This window comes from Amblyomma mixtum, chromosome 9 (genome assembly GCF_055824585.1).
Source record: "Amblyomma mixtum isolate Tamu chromosome 9, ASM5582458v1, whole genome shotgun sequence".
NCBI classification, from domain to species: Eukaryota; Metazoa; Arthropoda; class Arachnida; order Ixodida; family Ixodidae; genus Amblyomma; species Amblyomma mixtum.
The window spans coordinates 116,939,533-116,963,454 of record NC_143020.1 but is presented as its reverse complement, the minus strand read 5'-3'; the positions used below and the strand labels follow the sequence as shown (position 1 = coordinate 116,963,454).

Sequence of the window (23,922 nt, the reverse complement as noted above, 5' to 3'; positions counted from 1 at the left end):
CAGTCCGCTAATGCCGCACTAACGTCCACTACTCACTCAAGCTGCGCTTCATGTGAAGCCCTGATGTGAAGCTGTTGCGAAAGGCGTTTCTGCCACATATCTGGCCGTAAGTGGAAGGGGGACACTGTGATCAGCTGCAGCATTTGATTCGACGAAATGCGATACAAAACACCTACGTCCCACCGGGAGAAGTTTTCTGCCAGTAGTCGTCGTCTGGCATGCGTATTCATCCGAACCCGCTTATAACGGCCGCATATGCAGGGTGTTTCACGTAACTTGAACCAAGGGTTTAAAAAAAAGCGGTAAACCGCAGACCGCCATCATGTGGCGCTCCTCAGAATATTTTATGCGAAGCATACTACTTTAGCTACCACTTCAGCCCTTCACCGTGGTTATGCGCCTCCAAATCACGTGATACATGACGTCACACACGTGACACGATGACGTCACGGCAGTGGAGAAACGGGGGCCCACCTCGCGCCGTCGCTGTGGTTGTGCGCCTCCAAATCACGGGATACATGACGTCACACCACGTGACACGATGACGTCACGACAGTGGAGAAACGGGGGCCCACCTCGCGCCGCCGCTGTGGTTGTGCGCCTCCAAATTACGCGACACGATGATGCTTCGCATTCTCCAGGCTTAACCAAGTTCAGCCTCAGCCATTTTTTTATTTCGCTTAATTATTTAATTAACTGAGATAAATTATGCAAATTTTCAAATATTCATTTTAGTGCCAAGACGGTTACGTTAGATTGCAAAGCAGGCTTATAAACAACCGATCCAGTTTATTGCAGCATCGTATCTCCTACGGGGTCCTTTTTTCGGCATTTAAAGAAAGCCCGTGAAATATGAAAAAATACCACGCAACTACGCTCGTGCGCTACCAAATTGCAGCGCTCTCAACGGCGTTTCGAGCAAACGGAGCGTGCCCGCTGACCGTGGCGAAGTGAACGGCCGCCGCTCTTCAGCGGCTTGATAGTGCGTCAGCACTTTCCGGAGCGGCGCGGCGGCCTCGGAGCACCGCCACAGCGAAATCGCAAGTTTGGGGCCAGTGTAGCTTTCGCTACAAAATACTGCACTGAAATTGCAGGTAACTGCAGGCCGGACGCTCGCCATCATCGTCTGCTTGAGTGCCGCCTATAGTGGGGACGCATCTCAAATTGAAAGTGAGTGCGACACATTGCCAGCGTCGAAAGTGAAGCTAATGTGCATTGTCGTTGATTAACTAGCGGCTGCGATTTGAAAAGTTGGAGTGCCTTGCTGGCCACGCTGGTCACGTGGTATGCGTCGCCGGCCTAGGCGGCTTCACCTTTGACGCCGCTGCTGCAGGTGGAGACAGATAGCAGGCTGGATCTGATATATTCTTTACGCACGTTCCCTGCGCTACTTGCGTTGCTGCATGGGCCCAGAAACTAGATAACGCTGCCCTAGACATGATCAGACGCATGCAGATTTGTGGCAACGCGCCGTTGATGCATAGTTCGCCGGATGTGTCCTCGGATAACTTCGTTCGTGCAGACTACATTGCAGAGCTGTGTCTTGACGACGCCGTTGTACGCAAAGGACGAACACTGCCTTACTTTGAGAAATCGGATTAATGAGGCCGACCTGCCACTAGCCGCCGTGGCTGCTTCAGACACGATCAGTTTTATCCCGTCCTTAAAGAAGACTGTTGGCAGTAAAGATCTCGTCGAGGAGAACATTAACCGCACTGAAGATACTGGAAAGCGCAGTGGTAGGGTCTATACTTTGAAGAAACAGACGCACATGGTGCAGTTCTTGAGGATGTACGGGCTGTGGACTCGGTGAAGGCTGGGAAATGGGTCTTTATTAAGAAAATGTGACCCAAAAGAAAAGAGGGCCCCAGGCCCTTGGAAGGTACAGTCTGGCGCCCCGAGCAGCTGCTCTCTTCCGCTGCTGGAGGACGACTCTCTCGTTTGCAGCTGTCCACCAGCGTTGTCGTTATCCCACCGCCAAAGAAGCTACACCATCCTGCAGCCTGGTCGATCCCAGATCGTCGAGGTTGCCTTAAGCGGTTGTCTTCTCTCCAGGCCTTCACGCTGCGCTGCGACGAACGTGACTCCCTGAGCCACGTAGCGGAGCTCCGTTGATCCCAGATCCTCGAAGACACTCTCTCGTCAGCAGCTGTACACCAGCCTTGTCCTTACCCCACCGCTGCCAACCAGTTTGTTGCGAGGTACGGGCTGTGGACTCGGTGAAGGCTGTGAAATGGGTGAAAATCTTTTAATAAAGACCCATTTCCCAGCCTTCACCGAGTCCACAGCCCGTACCTCGCAACAAGGAGCAAACGCCATTTTTGGTGGACTTAGTAATTTTGGATGTAATGCAGTGCGGCCATTTACTACGAACATCATATACAACGAACCCAGTCCGTGTTACCGCAAGGTTCGTTGCAAATCGACTCGACTGTTTAATTTCGCAGGCTGTCGGCTTGATTTGGTTCATGGTATTTAACATCCCAAAGCGAGCCAGGCTATAAGGGACTCCTTATAGCGACAGGCTGCTCATAATTTATACCACCTATGGTTCTTCAACGTACACTGACATCGCACAGCTAGTACACAGGCCTCTGCATTTCGCCTCCACCGAATTCCAACCCCTGCGTCCGGTATCGAACCCACGTCTTTAGGGCCAGCAGCCGAGCACTAACCAGAACGCGAGTTGAGATGGAAATATGCAGGCGAATATCTCGAAACACGGGCATCCTTTGTGTACTGCACCAAACGAAATTTTCTATAAATACGACTGCCACAGACATGCACTCCAGCTTCAGTGGTTAAGAAGTTTACTGATTTTAATGATTAGTAAAGGGACGATAAAAACTGCCTTCTCATATTTATCTATTTCCTAGTACCTCAAAGACTATCCAGGGGCATAAATGAGGGATGCGCTGTCCTCAATGTCTTGAAGCACCCAGAAGCAGGATGGATAACGGCTTCGACGGAAGTTGTTCCAGTATACCTCGCAGTCTGGGTGAAGATTGATTTGACATGCGCAGAAGTGGATGCTCGGGACTGTGTAAGAGGCAAACTCCGGTTATTTTGCGGCCGGATTCAATGCTGGGCAGGTTGTCTTTTGTTATCAATGCTGTAACACTTGTATGATATGGCTCATCAGAATAGAGAGAACTTTCCTTCATACCTTGGACGGACTCTGGGAAAAGGTTGCTTGCTTTTAGACGCCTGAAGAGCGTGAATTTCTAAGCTTCTAAAGGTTTAAGAACGGACAAATGTGATCTCAAAACTTGAGGTGACGTTGACATGGTAGTGTAGGGAACAACCTTTGACGAATGGCATTCAGGACGACGCTGCCACACCTGTTCTCGCGATTGTGCCTGAAGAAATCAGTTGATGCAAGCAGCAGCAAATAATATGGAGACAGTAACGGAAGGATTTAACCAAGTTTCAGTTCACATCACTATATTACATTCGGTGGCATCATTAAAACTACGTATTCGACCTGATTTTTGGTAAAACATTTCGGGTCTTTAGAATATTTTTTAGCACGAGGCAGTCTCTAGCTCTTGCCTGCGTAGGATAACAATGTGACATCCTTTAGATTGAAGAAAATAAGATTAGAGCAGTGGGACCTGTCTTGAGCATAATACACACTGTCCGTCATGATAGTGATTAGTTTCTCGTTATCGTCTGCAAACGTCTTGCTCGCTATCACGCCCTTTATATCGCCGAAAGAGGAAAAACCTTCACTTTATTTGATTGTTTTATATATCTGAAGGAAAGATTTGTAGCTGTTCGCCTGGTCGCATAACCCATCTTGAAAACGGCATCCGTGTAGCGCTGATCATTTCTTATTAAAGGACTTGGGAAGACCAGTTTTTATTAATCTGTACATTATATTCAATACAAAATGAAAGCATTCCAAATTAAAATGATGCCGCGCGCATTGTACACCATTCGCAGTTAGTGGCACAGGATGTTAATTACACTCAGCGACATTTTCGTTTGTTTCTTTTTACGATTGCGATGCTTGTGAAGCCTTGCTCCAGAAGCAGTTGTGTGCATGGGATGCGCTGAAATTCCTATATTCAAGCATCTTCCAGCGTGCGTTCCCTTTATATGCAAGACACGCTTCATTACAAGCGAACTGTGACAATCTGCTACAACCTAAACACGGATGCATGGATAGAGGTATGAGGCTCCCACTGTTTCTTAGCGTGCTATAGTTAATCCGATAGTCCGTACAACTCAAGAGCGCAAAGGTAAATTCATATGTCAAAGAAAGCCCACCAGCCAATGGTGTCCACCGAAGCTCATGTCATCGCGTTTAGTCCCTGGTTTGGCCTGGTTAATTGGGGTTTAGCGTCCCAAAGCTACTCAGGCTATGAGGGACGCCGTGGCGGGAGGCCCCGGAATAATTTAGACCACTTGGGGTTCTTTAACGTGCACTGACATCGCACAGTACACGGGCCTCTAGAATTTCGCCTCCATCGAAATTCGGCCGCCGCGGCCGGGATCGGCCCCGCGTCTTTCGGGTCAGCAGCCGAGCGCCGTAACCACAGCCACTGCGGCGGGGCTTTAATCCCTGGTAAATTCCCTTACGACAGGCGTGACGTCATGACAATCGGTCGACGCCATTGGTTGGAAGGCCTCCTTCAAGGGCGTTCTCCGCTGTTTTTTTTTTTAACGTAATGCAACTGTAGAGCATTTTTAAGCATTTTTAAAGCCTTTTCGCTTATCACGGCATATCATTAGTGCGTATAGTTTTCTTGAGATTCCAATTGCCTTAACCATTTCTAGAAATATCTTCAACGAATAAATCAGTCTACTCTTGCTGATTGTCACCGCTTCACCATTTTTCTTTGCACTTTATTTTCAACTTTTATTTTGCACATCGCTGTCTTAGTTAAAAAGCACATCAAACAGCTCAGCTGTATTCACAGTTCAACAGAGGCCACCTTGTTGTACATGTATCGTGGAAACAAGCCATGGGCGTGTCTGGGCCTGTCGCCCCCTCTTCCGGCCTTCACTGCTGTAGTTACCCGCTGAACAAAATGGCGCTGGTGACGTCATGTGAATATTCCGTTATTTTCATCCACAGACCTTCAGAATGTTGGACTGGGTCATCATAGAGGAACGGCAGCGAAAAACAGAAAACAGCGCCACTTTTTAGAGAAGCACACAGGAAAGGCTAACACTAACTCTCTTGAAGTCGGCGCTTTGAATTCAAGGAAGTCAGTGTTGAACCCAGCGCGGTGGTGTTCTGTGCTTGTCTAATAATTTGCAATTTCTGCCATCAATATCCAACTAGCCTGATTTGGCACTCTCGCTCGAGGAACGGTCGGATAATTTCGCATGCGGTCATAATATGTTCAACCATCTGCGGTGCTTTTCCGCGCACCGAATACGCGGCTGATCCTGCTGCATATGCTGCCGGCATGTTTTGTTATTCAGAGTATCTCAAGCTCTTCAGGTCCTCCTGTGCATTGTCATTGAACTTTTTTCCTTATATTCACTGATGCACACTCCCAGATATTGATGGTTGTCTGCCTTTTGGTATTTCCGCGAGACCATTTACTGTACTACACAAAGCCTGATCTTTCTATCTATAAACCGCACGGCTCTCCCCTACACATGCCTGATTATGTCTGTGCGTCTCGCACGCTACCAGCTAACAGGATTATGTCGTCAGGAAACACAATGCTGGGAAGCCCCTCCTACCTCCTCAACCTGTCTCTTTCGGCAAATGACGCCAGGGGCGCATGCAGCTAGATCAGTGAGGTGCTCATGAAGCCACAATACCAGGAAGAGCACAGTATGATCAAATCTCTGCTGAAAAAATTGTTGCTGACAGAATCAACACCAAGCGGGAGACGAATATGAGTAAGCGATTTATTGGGGCTATCACAGCGCCTTTTGAAGCACAACATAAAACTTTACATAAGAGAAACCGTGCTAAACAATCAGATACACAAACACACAGCCAAAGCAATGCTCGCGCTAGACATACAGTTAGCCTTTGACAACGTCAGCCAGGACCATATGCCATCGACACTGTATTCGGATGCAACTAAAGACAGAAGCGACTAATGCCTCTCAGAGCAGACTCTTCAATCAATGGTGTCGGCTGATTTACATGACATCGCGGTTATATGGTGCGATCTTTCACATATAACCTATCCCCTGTCAAGCTAGCGTAACGGGGCCTAAGATGGATTTACCGCGATGCCTTGAAAATCGTGTCTACACCAATGTTTGCTTGGACGGCCTGCCTTGGGAGGCGCTTGCCGCTGCGTTCCGGAGTCGTGTACTACTATATGAACAACAAACCGTGGCGCATGTACATGGATGTACGTGCAAGGATTCCTATTCCCTCGCACGACTGAGCCCTTACGACACTTACAATCCAGTTAACCAATCACAGCGCCCCAGAAGGATCAGTTTTATAACTCCCTCTATTGAACATCGCCGAAACTCCACTACCTATGCCACTTCAAAATATCTCCAACCTTCAACACGGAATATATCACAATGTTAACACACTCTTGTCCACCGCCGGAACTCCTGGGCACGGACAGGGTAGTGTTTAAACGGCAATCAACACTATAAAAATATACACGCAATCCATAGGCCTCACCTGAGCGCCCACTAAATCCAAACTACTTCTAATTAAAACTTCCATTCAAGCCCATTCCATACAAAGAATCCTTTACAGCAAGCCCACATGCACAGTAAAAAAAAAAATGCATCTTGGTCTGCGCCTGCAAAGGCATAAAGGCGGCGTACAAAGAAAACAAACAACGCATCTTATCACAGGTGTCTCCAAGCGATCACAACTCAAGTAAAGAATGTACCCTACGCATCTCAGACGCATATAAGAAAACACGAAATAGATGTCAAGGCACAGCTACGCCTACCCTGACACTGTATATAGCACGAAACTGCTACGGCTGGGATTACATAACAACGTTCTCACACAGCATTCGGAGTCTCCCGTAGAGGCAACGCGTCCACATACGGTCCAGAATACTAGCACCACCGCCACAAATCATTTTATAGGGCCCTGAGCTTGAGGGAAACCTTACAAACGAGTGGATGGCGTTCCCAACACACATACATGCGCTCACACTCAAACGAGCGCTGCAGTGTACGACCTGTGGCGAACCACTTCACCCTCCTGATAATGCGAATGCTAAGCCCATTCTGCGTACCGCCTATTTACTCCGCCATCCGACCCACCTCGAGCTCTTGGGGAGGTTATAACTTCGCATTTAAATAAATTTGATCATGTCTTCTCTATCACAAATGGGAAATTAATCACCGGATCTCCTTGACTATGGCATCATCATCATCATGATCAAAACTGCGACTACTGCAGGACAAAGGCTGCTATCGTATCTCTCCAGTTAAAACTAAACGACCAAGAGTTATCTCACCTTCGGATTATAACGTTTCTTCTTGATTTCAACATTGGGTAACTCGCATTTGTTGCCTGACCTACTCTGCCCTGATCCTATCTCTTGCTGTTAGGCCGATCATTTTCCCTCTCATAGTTCGCTGTGTTGTCGTCAGATCAAGTCGAACCCTTTTTGTCAAACCCCACGCTTGTTTACGTATTGACTATATGGTCCTGTCTATGCACAGGAAACAAACTAAAAAACACGTGGAAAAGAATAAAACAAAAACTTCGTGTGGTGATTTTGATGGGACGGTGACCGGGCTGCTATGCTTACTGCTGTGGATCGAGAACGTCGCTCAGGCGCAAGTACTGCCGTATGTGACGGAGGCAGAGTTCGGGCAGGTCATCCAGCTGCTTTTTCCCGTCCTCGCTGGGATTGCACTCCACCGAATCGAACACCACGCCTGCGAGGCGCATGAACTCGCTGAAGTTGGCCAGTCGGAGGGCGCTCTCAGCAACCAGTCGCTTTGCTCGAGCTTCCTCGATGAGCGCCACGGATTGAAGTTCCTCCATCAGTGCGGGGGACTCGAGGGCCTTCTCAAATGCCTCTGCTGTGTACTTGGCACTGGTGCCAGTGACGTAGGCAGCAGCACGCTTTGACAAGACCCTGTTCCTGTGCACAAGGTCTTGTATGGTCAGACGCTCGTTCATCATCTCGCCGCCCTCATAAGAAAACTTCAGCCTGTGCAGGGTGTAGTTGTTTTCAAACTCGGGTTTCAACAGCTTCGAGACGAACTCTGTGAAAGCGTCGCGGCACGGAGGTTCTAATCTGAATTCGCGCAGGGTCTGGCTCCGGTGCAACAAGCCAGCCAACGGCGCCATGTCCAGGGGAAAGCGTCTCGAGAAACGGACGCTCAGGGTCGTGATGGTTGGATTTCGGCACACAGCATCACATATAGCGGGTGCGCATCGATTCCAGCACCTGCTACAGCACCCGTTTTTCAAAACAAGTACCAGAGCTTTGATACAGGGCGCCCTCTCGATCAGCTGCACGATGGCCGTTGATGCTGGATCCGTCGCCCCGGTGGCGCAGAGAATGGAGAAGACTTGCAGGGTGATTTCCGTTAAGTTACCTGTCGTGTCCACCCGATTCGCAGCGGCCTGGAGGATGCCGAAGGCTACGGGAACAGCGGCGCCTCTCCAAGGCTGGTCGTCACCGTCTGGGTAGTACACGATGCAGCGACTGTCGACCAAGACCCTTTCCTGCGCGCCACTTTCAGAGAGAGCGCTGCACACGCCCAGGGTGTTCCCATGGAGTTCTGTGAAGGTGAGCTTCTCCAGAGTCTTGTTCCTGGCCATTGCTTTCAGAAATCCCTTGCATTCCAACAGACAAAAGCCCCACATTGAGAATGTGAGTTCTTTCAGGGACGTTCCGTCGGTCAGCAGTGCCGTTATCCAGCGCGTCACGTGCTCCGTTACTTCGGAGTGGGTTTGGTTGCATCGTTCGCAGTACTGATTTGGAGGCTGAACGTTCACAGAGTCTGGGTCTTCGGTGGCGACCTCTATGTCGTGTTCGATGAAGCTGTACGTAAGGCTGAAGTACTTCAGCGTCTTGCTGCTGCTTAGAAGGGCCTTGATTGGTGTGGCGTAGGCTAACTTGAGCGTGTACACGTGTAAGTCTAGCCTTGTCAGCACCGTGTTCTCCGAGAGGCCGTGGCAGATAGTCCAGACGTCGACCTCCGAGCTACCCCGTGGATCCGTTATCTTCAGTGACGTCAGAGACGTATTTGTCCGTAGGTATGCAGCAAGGGTCAGATCCAGGTTGTCTGGGCCGTAGTACCGGCTACCGCCGTCAAGAACCTTTGTGTGGAGTGATAGCTCAGTGATGCTCGTGTTCTCGAACAGCCCTTCCTTGAAGATATTGTCGGGCGGACTGCGCACATGCATGTCGGAAGCTCGGAAGACTGTCAAGGAAGCAGTGCCGGCCAACATAGGTGCTAGATCGGCCAGGAAGGAGCCTTGTATATCACCGTGCAAGGAGAGCGACTCCAGCCGTGTCAGAGAAGCAATGGCCTCTGCAGTGCGTTTCAGTGAAATCCGCTGCCTGTGTGGCGTTAATGACAGCGTGATCCTCTTTAGCCCTCGGCTATCGCGAATCGCTGTGCACATGATGTCTTGAAGCTCGTCGGGGATTTCGTCGTTGATGGTCGCTTCAACGACACAGTGATGGCCGGCCAGTAGTCGGTACAAGTATAACCCCACCTTCAACTTCTCGTAAGCCGTGGCCTCGCGCATGAGGTACGTGCCGTCGCTGGCTGTCACGAGGGAGAGCTCTGAGGGGGATTTCTCCTGCAGTTCCACCCCGACCATCCAGAGTAAGCTATTCCAAGCTTTCAAGCTTCCGAAGACGTGGCACAGGCGGCCTTCCTGACTCGTGCATGACCGGTGGTGGTCGACGGTCAGTCCAGCGAACCGGCTATGGTCTCCGGCCATGTTTCCCAGCGACAGTGGCGATGCCGCCGTGACCTCTTCAACCTCCGCAGGGCCACGCTCGACGGCACAGTCGTCTCCTTCGTGCCTTCTCTTGGGCATTGCGGTATCTCCGGCACACCGAAGACAGGCCTGCGAGAAAAGGAATGGGTGTTGCAATGCAAATGACGCGAAGCATGCTTCCTGAATCTAAAAGAATGAATTCGTACATAAGTTAATGGAAGTCAGGAGCCACAAAAAATCAGGCGGCTAGATTAGATAAGCAAGTTTCAGGATGATGGATGTTCTCAGCTGGAGTAGGAAAGGGTTTATTGAAGATAAGTGGCAGAGGTCTTTATTCCTGCAACGGACCTAATTAGATATACGTTCTTGATTAACGTACCTCACTGTCACCCTCTTTGCAGACAGAAGGTGCAGGAGACGCTCAAGAACATAAGCTTAAAACCCTTGCGTTGCTTGCAAAGCTATGTGCTAACACGTATCGAGGGTTCGCTTGCCCCATGGGCCACAGCACACTTATAAGGCCAAATGGGAGAAGCAGTTAGCATGCAACTGGAAGCATAAAACTAGGCACGAACAGAACATACCTAGTGGACAGGATCATGAAAATAAAAAGCTGATTATAGAGAAAATACCTCAAATTAATGAAAAATTCCGGTTGCAGGGTCGAAAAACTCAAAACAAAATTTGTTTGCGTTCTTTCTTTGTTATGATGAGCAAAGTATTAGTAAAGAAGGATCCACAAGTGGAATTCGCTAGTGACTTATTTCTCAGTTCTTAAACAATTTGTATTTATTTTTTTCCTATGTTGCTTTTAGCTGCTGTCTTGCGATTTTGACCACTGAACGGAGGCAGCGACGTCAAATTTAACTTCAGGGCACTTTAGGAACAAGAAAAGAGTAATATTAGAGGTGCTTCGTCGAATTCTATTGCCCCTGAAATAACAAATAAACAAACAATTATACTGCCGCATTTTTTTATGCTTTACCTACAAAGTCTAACTTGACGTCACAGTCATGATTCGGCTGTTGAAACCGAAACTAATATGAAAGAATAAATTCTAGAACAAGTTGGCCTATTGGCGAAGGTGAATACCGCGAGGTGATCTATATTTACTAGTGCCTTGCGCATCGTAATAAAAAAATATGTAATGATATTTAGTAGGAACTAGCCCATATGAAGGGCTACGTACTCTTCAGTGTCGTCTAAAGCCCTTCTTGTCCGGGCCACCCCACAGCAAAATGAACAATAGTGACTAAATGTGACAATAGTGTGATTAAAGTTCTTTTCCCATTTCCCCCAACAGTGGCCTTGTGCCTTCTTCTACAAAAATAAAGGACTTTCAATCAATCAGTTACGTATTTCATAAAATGTTTATGAAACATTGAATAAAAGCGGTATGACACGTCAGACACAGTGCCCACAATCTACATACCCTGCCAGTGCTCACGTAGGGAGGCATAATGGCGATATTCGCAACCTAGAGTGGGCGCCTCAATTGATCCAATATGAGGGCACGACGGAGGGCTGACCTCGGGGTTGGCCTAACTGGAATCGTGCTTGATAAACTCGCACTTGTTTGTTGATGGAAACAACCTCGCGCGAATCAGTTTTTTTTTTTTCCGAGAGTGAAAGGTGTAACCAAGGAACAACGAAGAAATCACGTTCTGTTGTTGTCAGTGCACGTTAAAGAACCCCAGGTGGTCGAAATTTCCGGAGCCCTTCACTACGGCGTCTCTCATAGCCTTAGTCGCTTTGGTACGTTAAACCCCATAAAACCAAAACCAAACTGTTCTGTTGTTCGAGAACAGCCGACGGGAAGGTGGAGCTTAGGAGGCAATTTTGAAATCAGTGACATCGGCAATGAATAATTTTGTACAGGGAGTGAATGAGTAAACCAGGGTATCAGTAAAGAAGACCTAACTATTAATTTGCCATTCTCGACTTCGCACAAAACAATCTATAAAAGTTCTCTACCGCTTGGGCTGTAACTGATAAAGGAGCGCCCGTTTGTGGTTTTTAATTAACCAAAAAGTTTTACCTACGCCCTACATTAAATGAGCATATATTTATAACCATACGAACCGGTGGAAAGCGAAACCAATGAAATCGCCTCTTCACGCGCGCTGTGATGCGACAATTAACTCATGTTCAGTTCTATGGTCGGATACAACTCACGAAAGAAGCAGCAGATGCCCCTCAAAGGGTCCCCTCCTGCCAATGGCGTCGACCGATTCTGCCCCTTGACTGATCCCCTTGCGCCGCTATCGCAGGAAGTGGCAGATGACCTCAGCGATGAGGTCCAGTAGACATTCGTCTGCCCAATGCGGTCCCCATTCAACGAAAACAGTCAGGTTACACCATAGAGTTTCTTACTATTACCTAGAGCGAAAGCTGGCGGCGCTGCACTTCAGCCACCATGGACGCCCAAAGCATCATGGGGCGGTGAGCTACTTGTTGCGGAACAGTCGAAGTTTTTCGGGAACACGGAGTGGCACTACTAAGACGTTTCATTCCGAAAACGCTGTTCGTGTGTGCGCAGACGACTTTCGCGCGAACGCAGTGGGCAAAACCCATAGTAGTGAAAACGCGACGACACACGACGCCAATAAAAGGTTTCACTTTTTCGAAATGTCTTTAAAAAACCTCTTATAGTATTTAAGCAACAACATCTTTTTTGAAAACATATTTACTTTCAAAAGTGCGCCTGTTAATTAAGAAATATTAGTTTTTATAGTGTTCACTACTTGGCCAATAGGAGAGCGAGTCGTCTCTTATTTTGGGCAAACTTTGCACTTAAATGCTTTTCTGCTCGTTTGTTGCAATCATTAGACAAGATATTGAATGTTAGGACGTTTGTAGTTATCAAACAGCTTTATTTTTTATTATTTTTTGGCCAAAAGTTGCAGTTCCGCAACAAGTAGCTCACCGCCCCATGATGCTTTGAGCGCCCATGATGGCTGAAGTGGTCTCGAGGGGTCGCCATGCAAACTCCCATAGACGGGCTGCCAGCTTTCCCTCTAGGTAATAGTAAGAAACTCTATGGGTTACACATTGGAAAATGCGAGTTACCTATTATTTAGTGCCCGCCATGACTCGAAGCTTGCGGTTTTCGCGATCGAAGGTGGCACGTTTAATACGCCACATGCAAACTCCGCCTCTTTGTGTCCAGCGAGCCATCGTTCGCTCGTCATCTGGGATCGCCCGCGCAGAAAGAAGCTCGTGTTCGTCAGAAGTTTCCTTCCGCGCCTAACGCTACGCTTGGAGCGATCAAATATCACGCGCACAACCATACTGAAACGATGCGGCAGGTACACTGCGTTAGCTGACGGGTCACGAATATGGCGCGCAGGTATCGCAGGATTCCTTACACTGACGTCAGTGCCAGTTATGCACTGCCGGCGCCAGAAAAATCACGGAATTACCCTCAGCGGCTCTTCTCTCTCGCTACTCTGCAGACATCTATGAAACAGCGCTCGCAAGAAACATCTGAATGTACCGGCGAAGCACTAAATAAACGGAGCAAACTACGCGGTTCCACACGGCGATCCTCCTTTTACAAGTTCGTGTCGGCGCCGCAGCGTGGCGTGATTTACCTACAGTCAATTACAGTTAAGACGTCACCTACAGACTGTTCCACGAGTAAACGCAAGCCTTAGAATGCGCGTCGCAGCTAAACAAGTGAATCGTTCGAGCTGAAATTTTGCACAGAAATGACATATGGTTGGCAGAATGGTGTTATACCCTATTTCTTTGGGGCAACGACGGCAACGACGAAACAAGACAGGCCGCTCTCTCAATGATTGCACTAGCGGCGCCATCTGTTGCTCGGCCGTGGAGATTAGGCGAATGATTGCGGGAAGTTTAAATACGCTTCAGCAACTGCTTTACGATCACAAAAGCTTAGTTTGGCCAAAACTGCGATAAGTTTGGATTGATTGATTGATTGATTGATTGATTGATTGATTGATTGATTGATTGATTGATTGATTGTAAAACATTTTATTCGCCGGGAAGAGCTTGGCAAGAGGTCGCGTTAAGTGGTCGAGAGTACATAGCCCTCGACGACTTTGTCAGCCCACTCCACCGCCAAAACTTGCGTTCTGGGGTCAGAGCTAGCCAGCACGGTCTCCCACCGCTCGAGAGAAGGAGCTGTAACTAGATCACCCGGAGGTGGCTCTATATTGCAGTCCCACAGGATGTGATCGTAGGTAGCACGTTGGCCACAGTGTTTGCAGTTTGGCTAGAGACTCTCGTGATACAGATCGTTAAACCTCCCGCAAAACACTTCCCCAGTTCTTTTCCCGAAACTTCACGGCCGACAAACGAGATGGCGCCACTGGTGCGATTGCTGAGAAAGCGCCGTGATACGTTTCGTCGCCGCCGCAGACGATGAAAAGATGCGACTTTTTCTTCCTAACACAGGCTATTACCCCGAACACATGAGGTGTAAAACAATTCTGCAGACCAAATGGCATTTCTGTGCGAAATTTGAGCTTAAACAATTCACCGATTAAGCTGTGATGTGCATTCTGTGGCGAGCGTTTAATTGGGGAGCACGCTGTATAGTTCCTATAGGTTAGGCGTACACGTAGCTTGGTATCTGGATAAATGATGGCATGAGGGGACTACATGCGAGATCAAAGGCAACAGACAGGTAAGGCGGACGACAGAGCTCGGTTTCGAGAGTGGAGGTTAAAGGGAGGGCGGGGGGGGGGGGGCGGGGGGGGGGGGGCGCTCCCTCTCTGGATACGTGTCTGAAAGGGAGAAAATCATAAAGAAAGCAACACGAAATGCGGCTGTCATGAAGAATCACACGCTATGGGGATATAACAAATATGAAGTTATTCAGAGATTCTGGAAAGACGCAATGGTACCGAGCTTGACGCTTGCAAACGCTGTGATGTGCCTAGGGTCTGCTACATATTCGGTTATTAAAGTAAAGCAGAGGAATTTCGGTCGGCTTGCCTTGGGGGCACATGGAAACACCACTAATGAAGCAGTTCAAAGTGATATGGGGTGATCAACATTCGAAGCGCGCTACGCAAAAAGTAAGGTGCAGTATGGAGAACGATTGAGGCATATTAATGGGAATAGATTGGCGGCAAATATTTGCAGCCGCTTATACCGATGCAGTACAAGTACTACATAGAGGCAAATAACTAGATGGCTTGCTCATAAATGGAAGAAGCCGGTTGTAAGGCAACGTTGAAACAGAAAGTACGATCGCCAGAAAATGCTCATTGGCAAGACATTATTGGATAAGCCGACGTTGGAGCTCTATAAGACGGCTAAATCTGAAATTAAAAGGGAAAACTTTATTGACTATTCTAAAGGGAGTGGTTTAGCTCTTGTGGCTAGGGCTGGGTGCATGAGGACAAAGTGTTACTGGCAAAGATGACGTTTACTGTTGCTGCATGCAAGACAGGGAAACGATAGAAACACTTATCCAGCGTAAGACTCTCCAACTTTTAGTGCACGATGCCCCCGCAGGAGTACGAAGAGCACTAGGTTTAGGAACAGCCAGGACATGCTCAGTTTTCAAGAAGTGGAAAGGAAACAAACAAGAGAGAACGAGAGGCTTGGTGGAGAAGGTCAGGAGAGTAGTTAGAAATGGGAAGAAAATCGACAGTGAATCCGAAGATATTGAGCACGCTAGGAATTAATGGCTTCACACCTGTCACCGCCGTGATATAACGGTGAGGCTAGTAATAATTTATCTATCTGTGCTGCATCTTCTCTATCTGAAGACGCAGCACAGGACAGCAAAATGGTAAGAAGCTTAGAAATCTCCAATTTTAACCGGAATGAACTCTGTCCAAGAAGCAAGGAAACGTTGTTAAAATCATTGGAAAAGTCATAACCAATAAGCAAATTTCGGACAGCCGACGACATAGTAGGAGGAATTTGTCTTATAAAAGGAAAAGAGATGGACGAACATAAAATCCTTCAGCCGAATTACGATAGCAACTGTTATATACAGGCCAGCAATTCATGCCGTGAAATTAAAAATAGACATTATACAGGCGACCTACAATCGGGGGCTACGTAAAAAAAAAATCGTATCATGCGCGGTTCGGGTGTCCACCAAGACAAGTGAGACTGTTACTACGTGGTTTCCTTTCCTCAAAAAAAAAAAACAATCTTCGATATGTCCAACGGGCAAGGCTTCGCGCCGAATGGACGATGGCGTTCCAGCGCTGCAAGACGCTGCCGCGATCCTCCCTGTAACAGATTGTTTTGCGCCGAGATGCCACACAAAATTGTGTGGGTGCCGGGGCACACGGGGGTGGCAGGGAACCAAGAGGCCGACAGGATAGCTCGAGGATACATTACTTTCCGAGCATCCGACGAGACCGCGGAACACGCGCCAGCACCCAGGGAATACTCGGCCATACTACAAAACTATAGAGGCAGAAGAATGCGATATCCCCCACAGCACAAACCTCACAGCAGAGAGGAAGCTGTCACTTGGAGACAATTACAAACAGGCTCTTTCCCAAACCTACATATACTAAACAAAATGCACCCTACGATATACGCGGACAAATGTCCCTGGTGCGACGAAAAACCTACTCTGTACCACATCACATGGGCCTGCCAAAACATAGACGTGGTCCCCAAAATACAAAACCCGAGTGCGGAGCAGTGGCAGACTCTGCTGTCCAGCGACCGCTGTGAAGACCAACAAGGTCTGGTACAGCGAGCTCAATGGGCGGCAGTGGCCAGCGGAGCCCTGGACTGGGTGCAACCGACCACTGATTAGAGGCGGACGACTTCGACAGAAAAGGCTCCTGGGGGTAGAACCAAGACGTCCCTGAAGATGCCCCCAAACCGCAGGAAAAACCGTAAAAATTTTCCCGTCCTTCCTTGAGCCGGGCAGCCACTGCGACGGCTGCACACCGCGTCTGGCTAGCCTCGCCCGATGGATGGCTGTGCGCGCGGGCTGCGTTCGTTCCTTCCTCGCATGGAGCGTCGTAGATGTCAGCCTGTTGCTGAGGGCCAAAATGACTATCCGCGCACTGGCCCTGCTGTACCTGGCATAGCCGCGGCCAGTTTCTGCGGAAGCAGCAGAGCCCCTTCTGTCCCCCGCAGTAGGTTCCCGTCGCCGCTGAATGAGACGATTAGCTATGGACGGGGATTAACGAGGGGCTTAGTCCACGCTATCTCCACACCCCCTTGTCTGCAGGCTTGGCGCATGCGCAGGACGTTGCTAGAAGGGTCCTCGTAGATGCGCGCATGGTCCCCACACGCACCGGCCTCAAGAGAGAAGACGCAGTCAGCAGTGTCCTTTAGTCACGCCTCTCTGCTCTGGTCAGATGAAGCCATCAAGGTATGACCAACGCATCGTTGTAAAGAATTTTGCCCAGAAGGCATCGAGGGAGCTTAGGGGACCCGGGTCGCAAACGTATTTCGCCTGGCGGCAGCTACAGGAGTGTGCTACTGGAAAAAGGTTCGTTGTGAATTAACTGTAAGCATTATTTATTTAGTCATCGCCCAGTGAATGTAGAATCCATTAGTTGCTCGTGGCTATTTATTAATAAAAATAACAATGGAAGGAAAATATGTTGCTCGCCGCGGCATCTGCCATCGAAACCTGAAGCACCCGAGCTGCGACTAGCGGGAATAAAAGGACAGGGAGAGGGAAAGGAAGGGGTCAGCGATAGTAAGAAAGGATAGGGGTAGGGCGGCAGTATGCACTGTGTACAAATACAGGACGTCGAAATACAGAATCGATTATTTATGAAGTGTTATTTGAACAACAGTTCGTTTTGGGGGGTCCTCCTGAAATCTAACTTAAGTTCTTTGGCTCAAAGTTTGCTCAATAAATGACAGCGAATTAGCCAATCATTGTTAGATACGGCATTATTTAATAAGCACGGCTCGGGAACAGCCGACCTGCTTCGCTTGCGGGCTGCAGAACGCGGCCACAGAGGCCGTACTGCTGCGCTTGCTACCGCGGCAGTCACGTGACAGCTTTCAGCTCGCTGCAAGCCTGCCCATGTGCCTGATCCGCTTTACCATACATCCACACGCGGATTGCTTAGTACTTCCACACGGGACGGCGTAGGGCTAAGCGCCGCCAAGATAGAGCTACCTTTTGTCCCCGCTGTAGTTCGTGCTCTATTTGGTTGACATGTATAAATAAAGCTAAGGGACAGTAATTTTGGCTTTAATTTAGGCTATAGCAGAAACAGAAGACAGAAACTATAACGCCTAATGTATCCGGACGACACAGTCTTGTCAGCTGACAACGAGCGAGGTTAGCAAGTTTGTCACGAGATAAGCGAGATTAACGAATTTGGGTTACGTTTCTGATCAGAAAAATCAGCCGCGATGTCCTTTAATGGTAACAGGACGTGCTAGTACGTAACTCTAAATACACGAATACCAATGGTATATAGAACAACGCAAATACCAGCGAGTGAGGATAAACGAAGGCGTAAACCCCTTAAGCAGTCATGGAGAGTTATTGCAAATAAAACGTTGGAGGACTCCTATGCGGCGCTTAAGAGTTGACGCGATAGAGTACGCCGTTTGGTGCGTCATCTGATGCGACTGTTTAGAATTTTGTTCACAAGATTCTTTTAACCGATACTTAGCATCAACAAAAAGTGGCTTTCCATTCTAAGCCATTTGACACCTTTGAAAGCCCCATTTCCAAATTGTTCATTTTGTAGCGATTTTGCGTTCATTTAATTAACCCATTAATTACAATGATTTCATTAACTCGTCACCATCTATCAAACAACAATCAATCATTCGAACCACAAATTACCTTGATACGATTTTTTATACGCAGCCCCCGATTATTTGCGTCACGTGGTGCCGACTACTGCTACGCCGTTGGCTTTTCGACCGAACGAGCTGTATACGCTATCGAGTAAAACGCAAAAGGAATGAGGCAGTAATAAAACAATTTTATCGGGCTTCAATAAATATGAAATAGTGTGCGGAATATAGAAAGAGGTAATGTCCCCGCTGCATACGGCTGCTAACGCAGTAGGAGCAGATATCCGGTCACCGCTATAAACAAACCAGAGGGCAGCGAGCCGCCTAGCGCTTCAGGAAACTATAGGCCTGTTTACATGAACTCGATAGAGTTGAGTCGAGTTTGCTTATCGGGTCGAGTAAAATAAGCGGCAGAGCGAATCGAGTTAACTCGCCTGCAGGGGATAGGTTAAAGGGAAACTACATAGGTTTTAGAAACCAACGAGCTTTAAGAGGGTCGAATGTGTGAAACTTGCAGGTAATGCATGCGAAGTCTTTTTGAGCTAGCACTTGAAATAGTGAAGTAATCGCCGATTAAAATCCGGACGCCCTTCAAGCTTCTCCGCAGGGCACAACGCCAAGTGGGGGGCGCATGATGACGTCATCGAAGGTATCGGTACATTTCCAACGCACAAACGCCTGCTTTCGAGGAAAAAAACCAACACCACCGAACGCGAACCCTGACGAGAGTTATTTGGCAGCGTCTAACGCGTCACGGCTGGGTGTGGTGGACGACAGCGGTAATTTGAAATCATACCTTCCGTGACATCACGCTGTTTCCCTGCACTCCTCCGGTGCATTGAGAAGCGCAAAATTCAATCGTCGATCACGTAACTATTTTAACTGCTAGTGCAAAAACAGTTGGCATGCTTTACCTACAGCCTACATAGATTTGAATCCTTGAATATCGCGAAATTCTCGAAAGTTAACTCGCTTGACCCGCCTTTCGAAAAGCACCGAGTCGAAGAGTCGGGCTGCGGAAGGGGAGAGGATAAATGCGAACCTGTTTTTCTCCTCCGTCGTCGCGCCTGCGAGACAGCGGTGCCGTGTCGCAATCTTGGAGGCTGGCCTTTCCCGCTCCTGCCCGACGCTTCGTGTCGCTTCATTTGAACTGGACTCGACTCGCTAAAATCGAATTCTTGTAAACACGCAGTCGTCGAGTTGGGCTGAACTTGCTCAACTCGATCCGCCACTGTCTGGTTCATGTAAAAGAGGCTATCAGGTAGGTGTAGAAGCCAGAACAGCGGAATAAAATATGCATTGAGGGGAAGCCAAACTGCCTGGAGCAACAGAAGTGCGGAAGTAGATCGATAAGTATACATATACCTGAGAAGCGTCGACACAACAATGCAGAAAACGAGAGCACTAAGCGTGTCAAAGGGAAGGTAAAAAAAACTGAGAGCTAAATGGGCGGACAGAACAAAGGAATCGCTAGCAGCGTACCGGGCCGGCGAAATAGAAATGATAGGGGATCAAGGTCCGAGCAGGTTGCTTAAAGAACCAAAAGCCTATGAGCAGAAGTACACACTGAAAGAAAGGATTCAGAAACAGTGCAAGACATTTTAAATGGCTCTGAAAGTGTCGGACCGATCCTCCGGCATGGAAAAGTACACCTCCCTGGAACCCTCAGCTTTGGAAGTTAGCAACAGAAGACTGGACTGAGACACAGAAAAGATAACCGGAGTGGGGGGGGGGGGGGATAAAACAAAATATAACTATCTAAGGCAAGATGACGCACGCCACTGCCCGATAATGCCAACTAGCCTGACACACTTGGTGAACTGTTTTCAAGGCCGCCAAGTTTTTGGTGCCGGGAAGCAGTCTGACGCATAAACGCGACCCTCTTGGTTGCTGCTCGACAATCAGCGCGACATTGTGTCTCACTTTTGCTGCTGAATATCTAATCTCTTCGAGAATAATCAGCATGGCTATACTCTGCATACTGCCAGCTTCTACTTTCCGGAAGCTAACAAAGCGCGCGGAGCAGTTCAACAGTGAAGACGCTCGTTGCTATTCCCCTCAGTGGTGAGAAAAGCATGCGGAATGTGCTTGCTGATAACCCGGAAATCACAACAGCAACGTTAAGATACGAATGACTTCCTTTGTGCGTGAGAGCGCGCAGATGAGTCACCTTGGGGAAACATAGTTCATTACAGGCTTGTATAATCGCAGGAAAGTTCAAGTAAGCCCCACTACTGAACCATTCCGCGCAGCTGACTTGAGATGACGGAAAACCCACTTTTGTCCGACAAAAATAAATAAATAAATAAATAACCGACAGCAATCATGCACGGGCAACTATGTCCATCATACCTATGAGAATAGCATTATAATCAGATGCAACGAAAGAGTGAAGTGGTAAATTCCCCTCGACAAAGACCCTCCAGTCATTCGTTGATTGACTTTAATGGCATCGCGATTAATCCACAGTTCAGGGATAAACTGAGTGTGACCAGGCCTCCTCTGAGGGACATTTGCTTTTTTGTTATTGAGTTGTATCCCACTATAGAACTCATTACCCTACAAGGAGACAAACAGATTGAGACAGGAAAGCATCGCCTGTTGGCGAAAATTGTGCTCCAACTGCAAACCAGCGTGGCTATATTATTAATCAAGCCTCAGTTCTATCAAGAAAACAGTTGGAAAACAGAAAACAGAAGCGCGAAATCAAGCTAACCAGGGGCGCGGTCTAGGTTATTCGTGCGGACATTATGCCTTAAAACCAAAGCCCGCACGGCTTCACGCTTTCGATGCTTCCCTGTTCACGTCCGAACAGACACCACATATCTTCAGGAAAACGCGCCCAAACACACAGATTATCTGTTTGCCAAGCATAAAGGCATCTTTTGTCCGTCAGGCCCCGGGGCCGTTGCTAGAAACGCTCTTGAGCACTCCGCGCGACAAAGAAGATTTTGGTAGAGAAATTGCTTTTACTTACCGTGAAGGCCTGGAAGGTAGGACGAAGACGGACCTCGCTGTGGTACGCGCTCGTCCGCTGTCGCCGATCTGCTTGCTAGGCTAGAGCGACGTCTTCGCGACACTAGGAGAGACTGACCGCTGAAGTCAGATATGCCGATAGACCCCCGAAGATCAAAGTAACAAGAAGGAGAGAAGGAAAAGCCCGTGGGTAAACTTGGGGGGAGGGCTCGCAGGGGAAGGCCAACACCCTCTGCAGAACTTGAGGGTTTTGGGAATGCGCGCTCGGAACCAATGTCGTCGCATTCCATTCGCATGGCTTTGACAAGGGTGAAACCTGCCATGGAAGACAGCCCCCTCACAGAAGAGAAAAGGCAGGGTGTCTCCGCAGTGTCTCCGCTCTTTCCCTCTTCCGTGGCTCTGATGACGTCAAAGCGGAGGTTGCCGTGGAAATTTGTTGTAGCTCGTTCTCTCCCCCACACGTTTAGCCTCACACTCCTCGAAGGAAGGACACTACAGTTGCCTTTTGTGATAGACTGACTTTGACCCCCACCCCTTCAAAAGGCCAACATTTTCTGCAGCTCGGAAAAAGAAAAATGCGGGGCAGCGCAGCCCGGGGTGCCGGATTTCCGCGCACACGAGCCGTAGCTGATCACGCGACCACTTTGTGCCGCACGAAAGTTCAAAATGCCTTCGAAGGTGTGGTAAACTTACGAATCGAGAAAGAAAGAAAGATAGGAACTGCAAGTATCGACAAACAACGTAACGGCAGCGAGGCTTAGCGTACGAATTGCGTCATACTCGGTCTTTTCGCAGTGTTTTCAAGGGACGCTTACAGAATGCAGACTTGTTCGCTTCACAGGTAGCGTCACTGTGAATACAATATAGTTGCCCGACAGATGATCCGGCCATGGAGAGTCGGTCCCCCCTTGACCCCATCACGTGATAGCGTGCACTGATATAACCGCTGCAGGCGCATGCGCGGACCAGCTCTGCAAACTGATTATTCTGTAGTCTCTCCCCTCCTTTTTTTGCTTGTTTCTGTAGTGACAAGCACACTACGGCCCACCATGCGTTATCTGTTGGTTGAGCAAGGAGCCATGTCATCCTAAAACAAACAAGAAAGAAGACACCTATCTCGTCTACTTCTTATTGTTCAAAAGACAAATTTAATCACTTCTGTCGACCGCGTTTTTACTCGTTGCAATTTCACTCTAAATTGTTTTACATGCGCCAGAAATTCCAGTGCGGGATAATTATTCTAGAGGAAAGACAGTGACCCTCGGACCAAAGTCTCATGAGGAGCCGCGTTTACATGAATACCACAGTGACGCATCGTGGATCTTAGGGTATCTCGTGGAGCCCTACCGGCACTGTTTCCATGCACCACATCAAGTCAGGCGGGAAGCTCTTCTCGCCAAGTTCACGCGGCGGAGGGGGCCAATCGCTCCCATCTTGACAGTGGTCTGCTTTGTTATCCCACTGAGGGGGTATTGTACAGCGACCCCAGGAAGGAGGAGGGGCGCCTCAAACATATGTGTTTATGGTGTGGGGCGATATGGGCTGGGCATCGTTCCAAGCACGGGAAGCTCAAAGTAAAATACTTTATGAAGAACGCCTGAGGAAATTGGACGATAACAGGTGGGCAGCTGAGGTATTTAAATACTCATACAGAAAGAGCGTTGACTCACAGTGGCGGAACTAGGATTCTAACCAGTAAGGCCTGATTCTCACAGCCGGTCTCCTCTCCGGCGCGGCGGCGACGGAGCCGGGAACCGCGGCCGCAACGAACGGATTTGTGTTCTAATCGAAAGAGGCGCCGGACACCGGCAAACCAGTTTGGGCGGGCGCTCGCTGTTCCCACGTGACTCTACGTCAGTGTCTTTTTCTTTGTTCCGCGCGAAAAAAAAAACGCTGCTCGGTGGTGTCCGTAGGACATGCCGAAGTAGCGGTGAAAGTCGTCAGTCGTCTGCTTGCGCTTTGGTTCACTGGGCTCTTATCGGAGAAAAAAAAAAACGATGCGATCTCGCAAGCGGTGGAAAAAGCTTGAAGTTAGTTTATTAACTCTACGCAACTCCCGTTTTTGCAACGAAACACCACGCGTACAGCAACAAAACAAATATATATGAGTATAGCAAGCTACTTTTAAAGCCGCTGCAAAAATGAGTGCTGCACTCACAATATTGAGGCCGATATGCACGAAATTGAACATATGTAGGGTGGTAATGAACTCTTATCAATGGCTTGAGAGATTAAGCTAGCAAAAGAATTTAAACGGCTAATAAAAACCATGAGGCCTCAAGAGCTAGCAACGGGTGAACAGAATTTTGTTTTTTTCTGCTCGTTTCGTTATCTGCGCAGTA

The 23,922-nt window shown here is 48.5% G+C and overlaps 1 protein-coding gene across 1 annotated transcript; it reads right to left on the bottom strand.

The window, feature by feature from the left end:
- Positions 1–7,711: 7,711 nt before the first annotated feature.
- LOC149330912 (uncharacterized) lies at positions 7,712–9,973 on the bottom strand. The gene has a single exon (XM_089559511.1). The coding sequence runs from the start codon at positions 9,971–9,973 to the stop codon at positions 7,712–7,714; it is 2,262 nt and encodes a 753-aa protein (XP_089415637.1).
- Between the last annotated feature and the right edge of the window lie 13,949 nt (positions 9,974–23,922).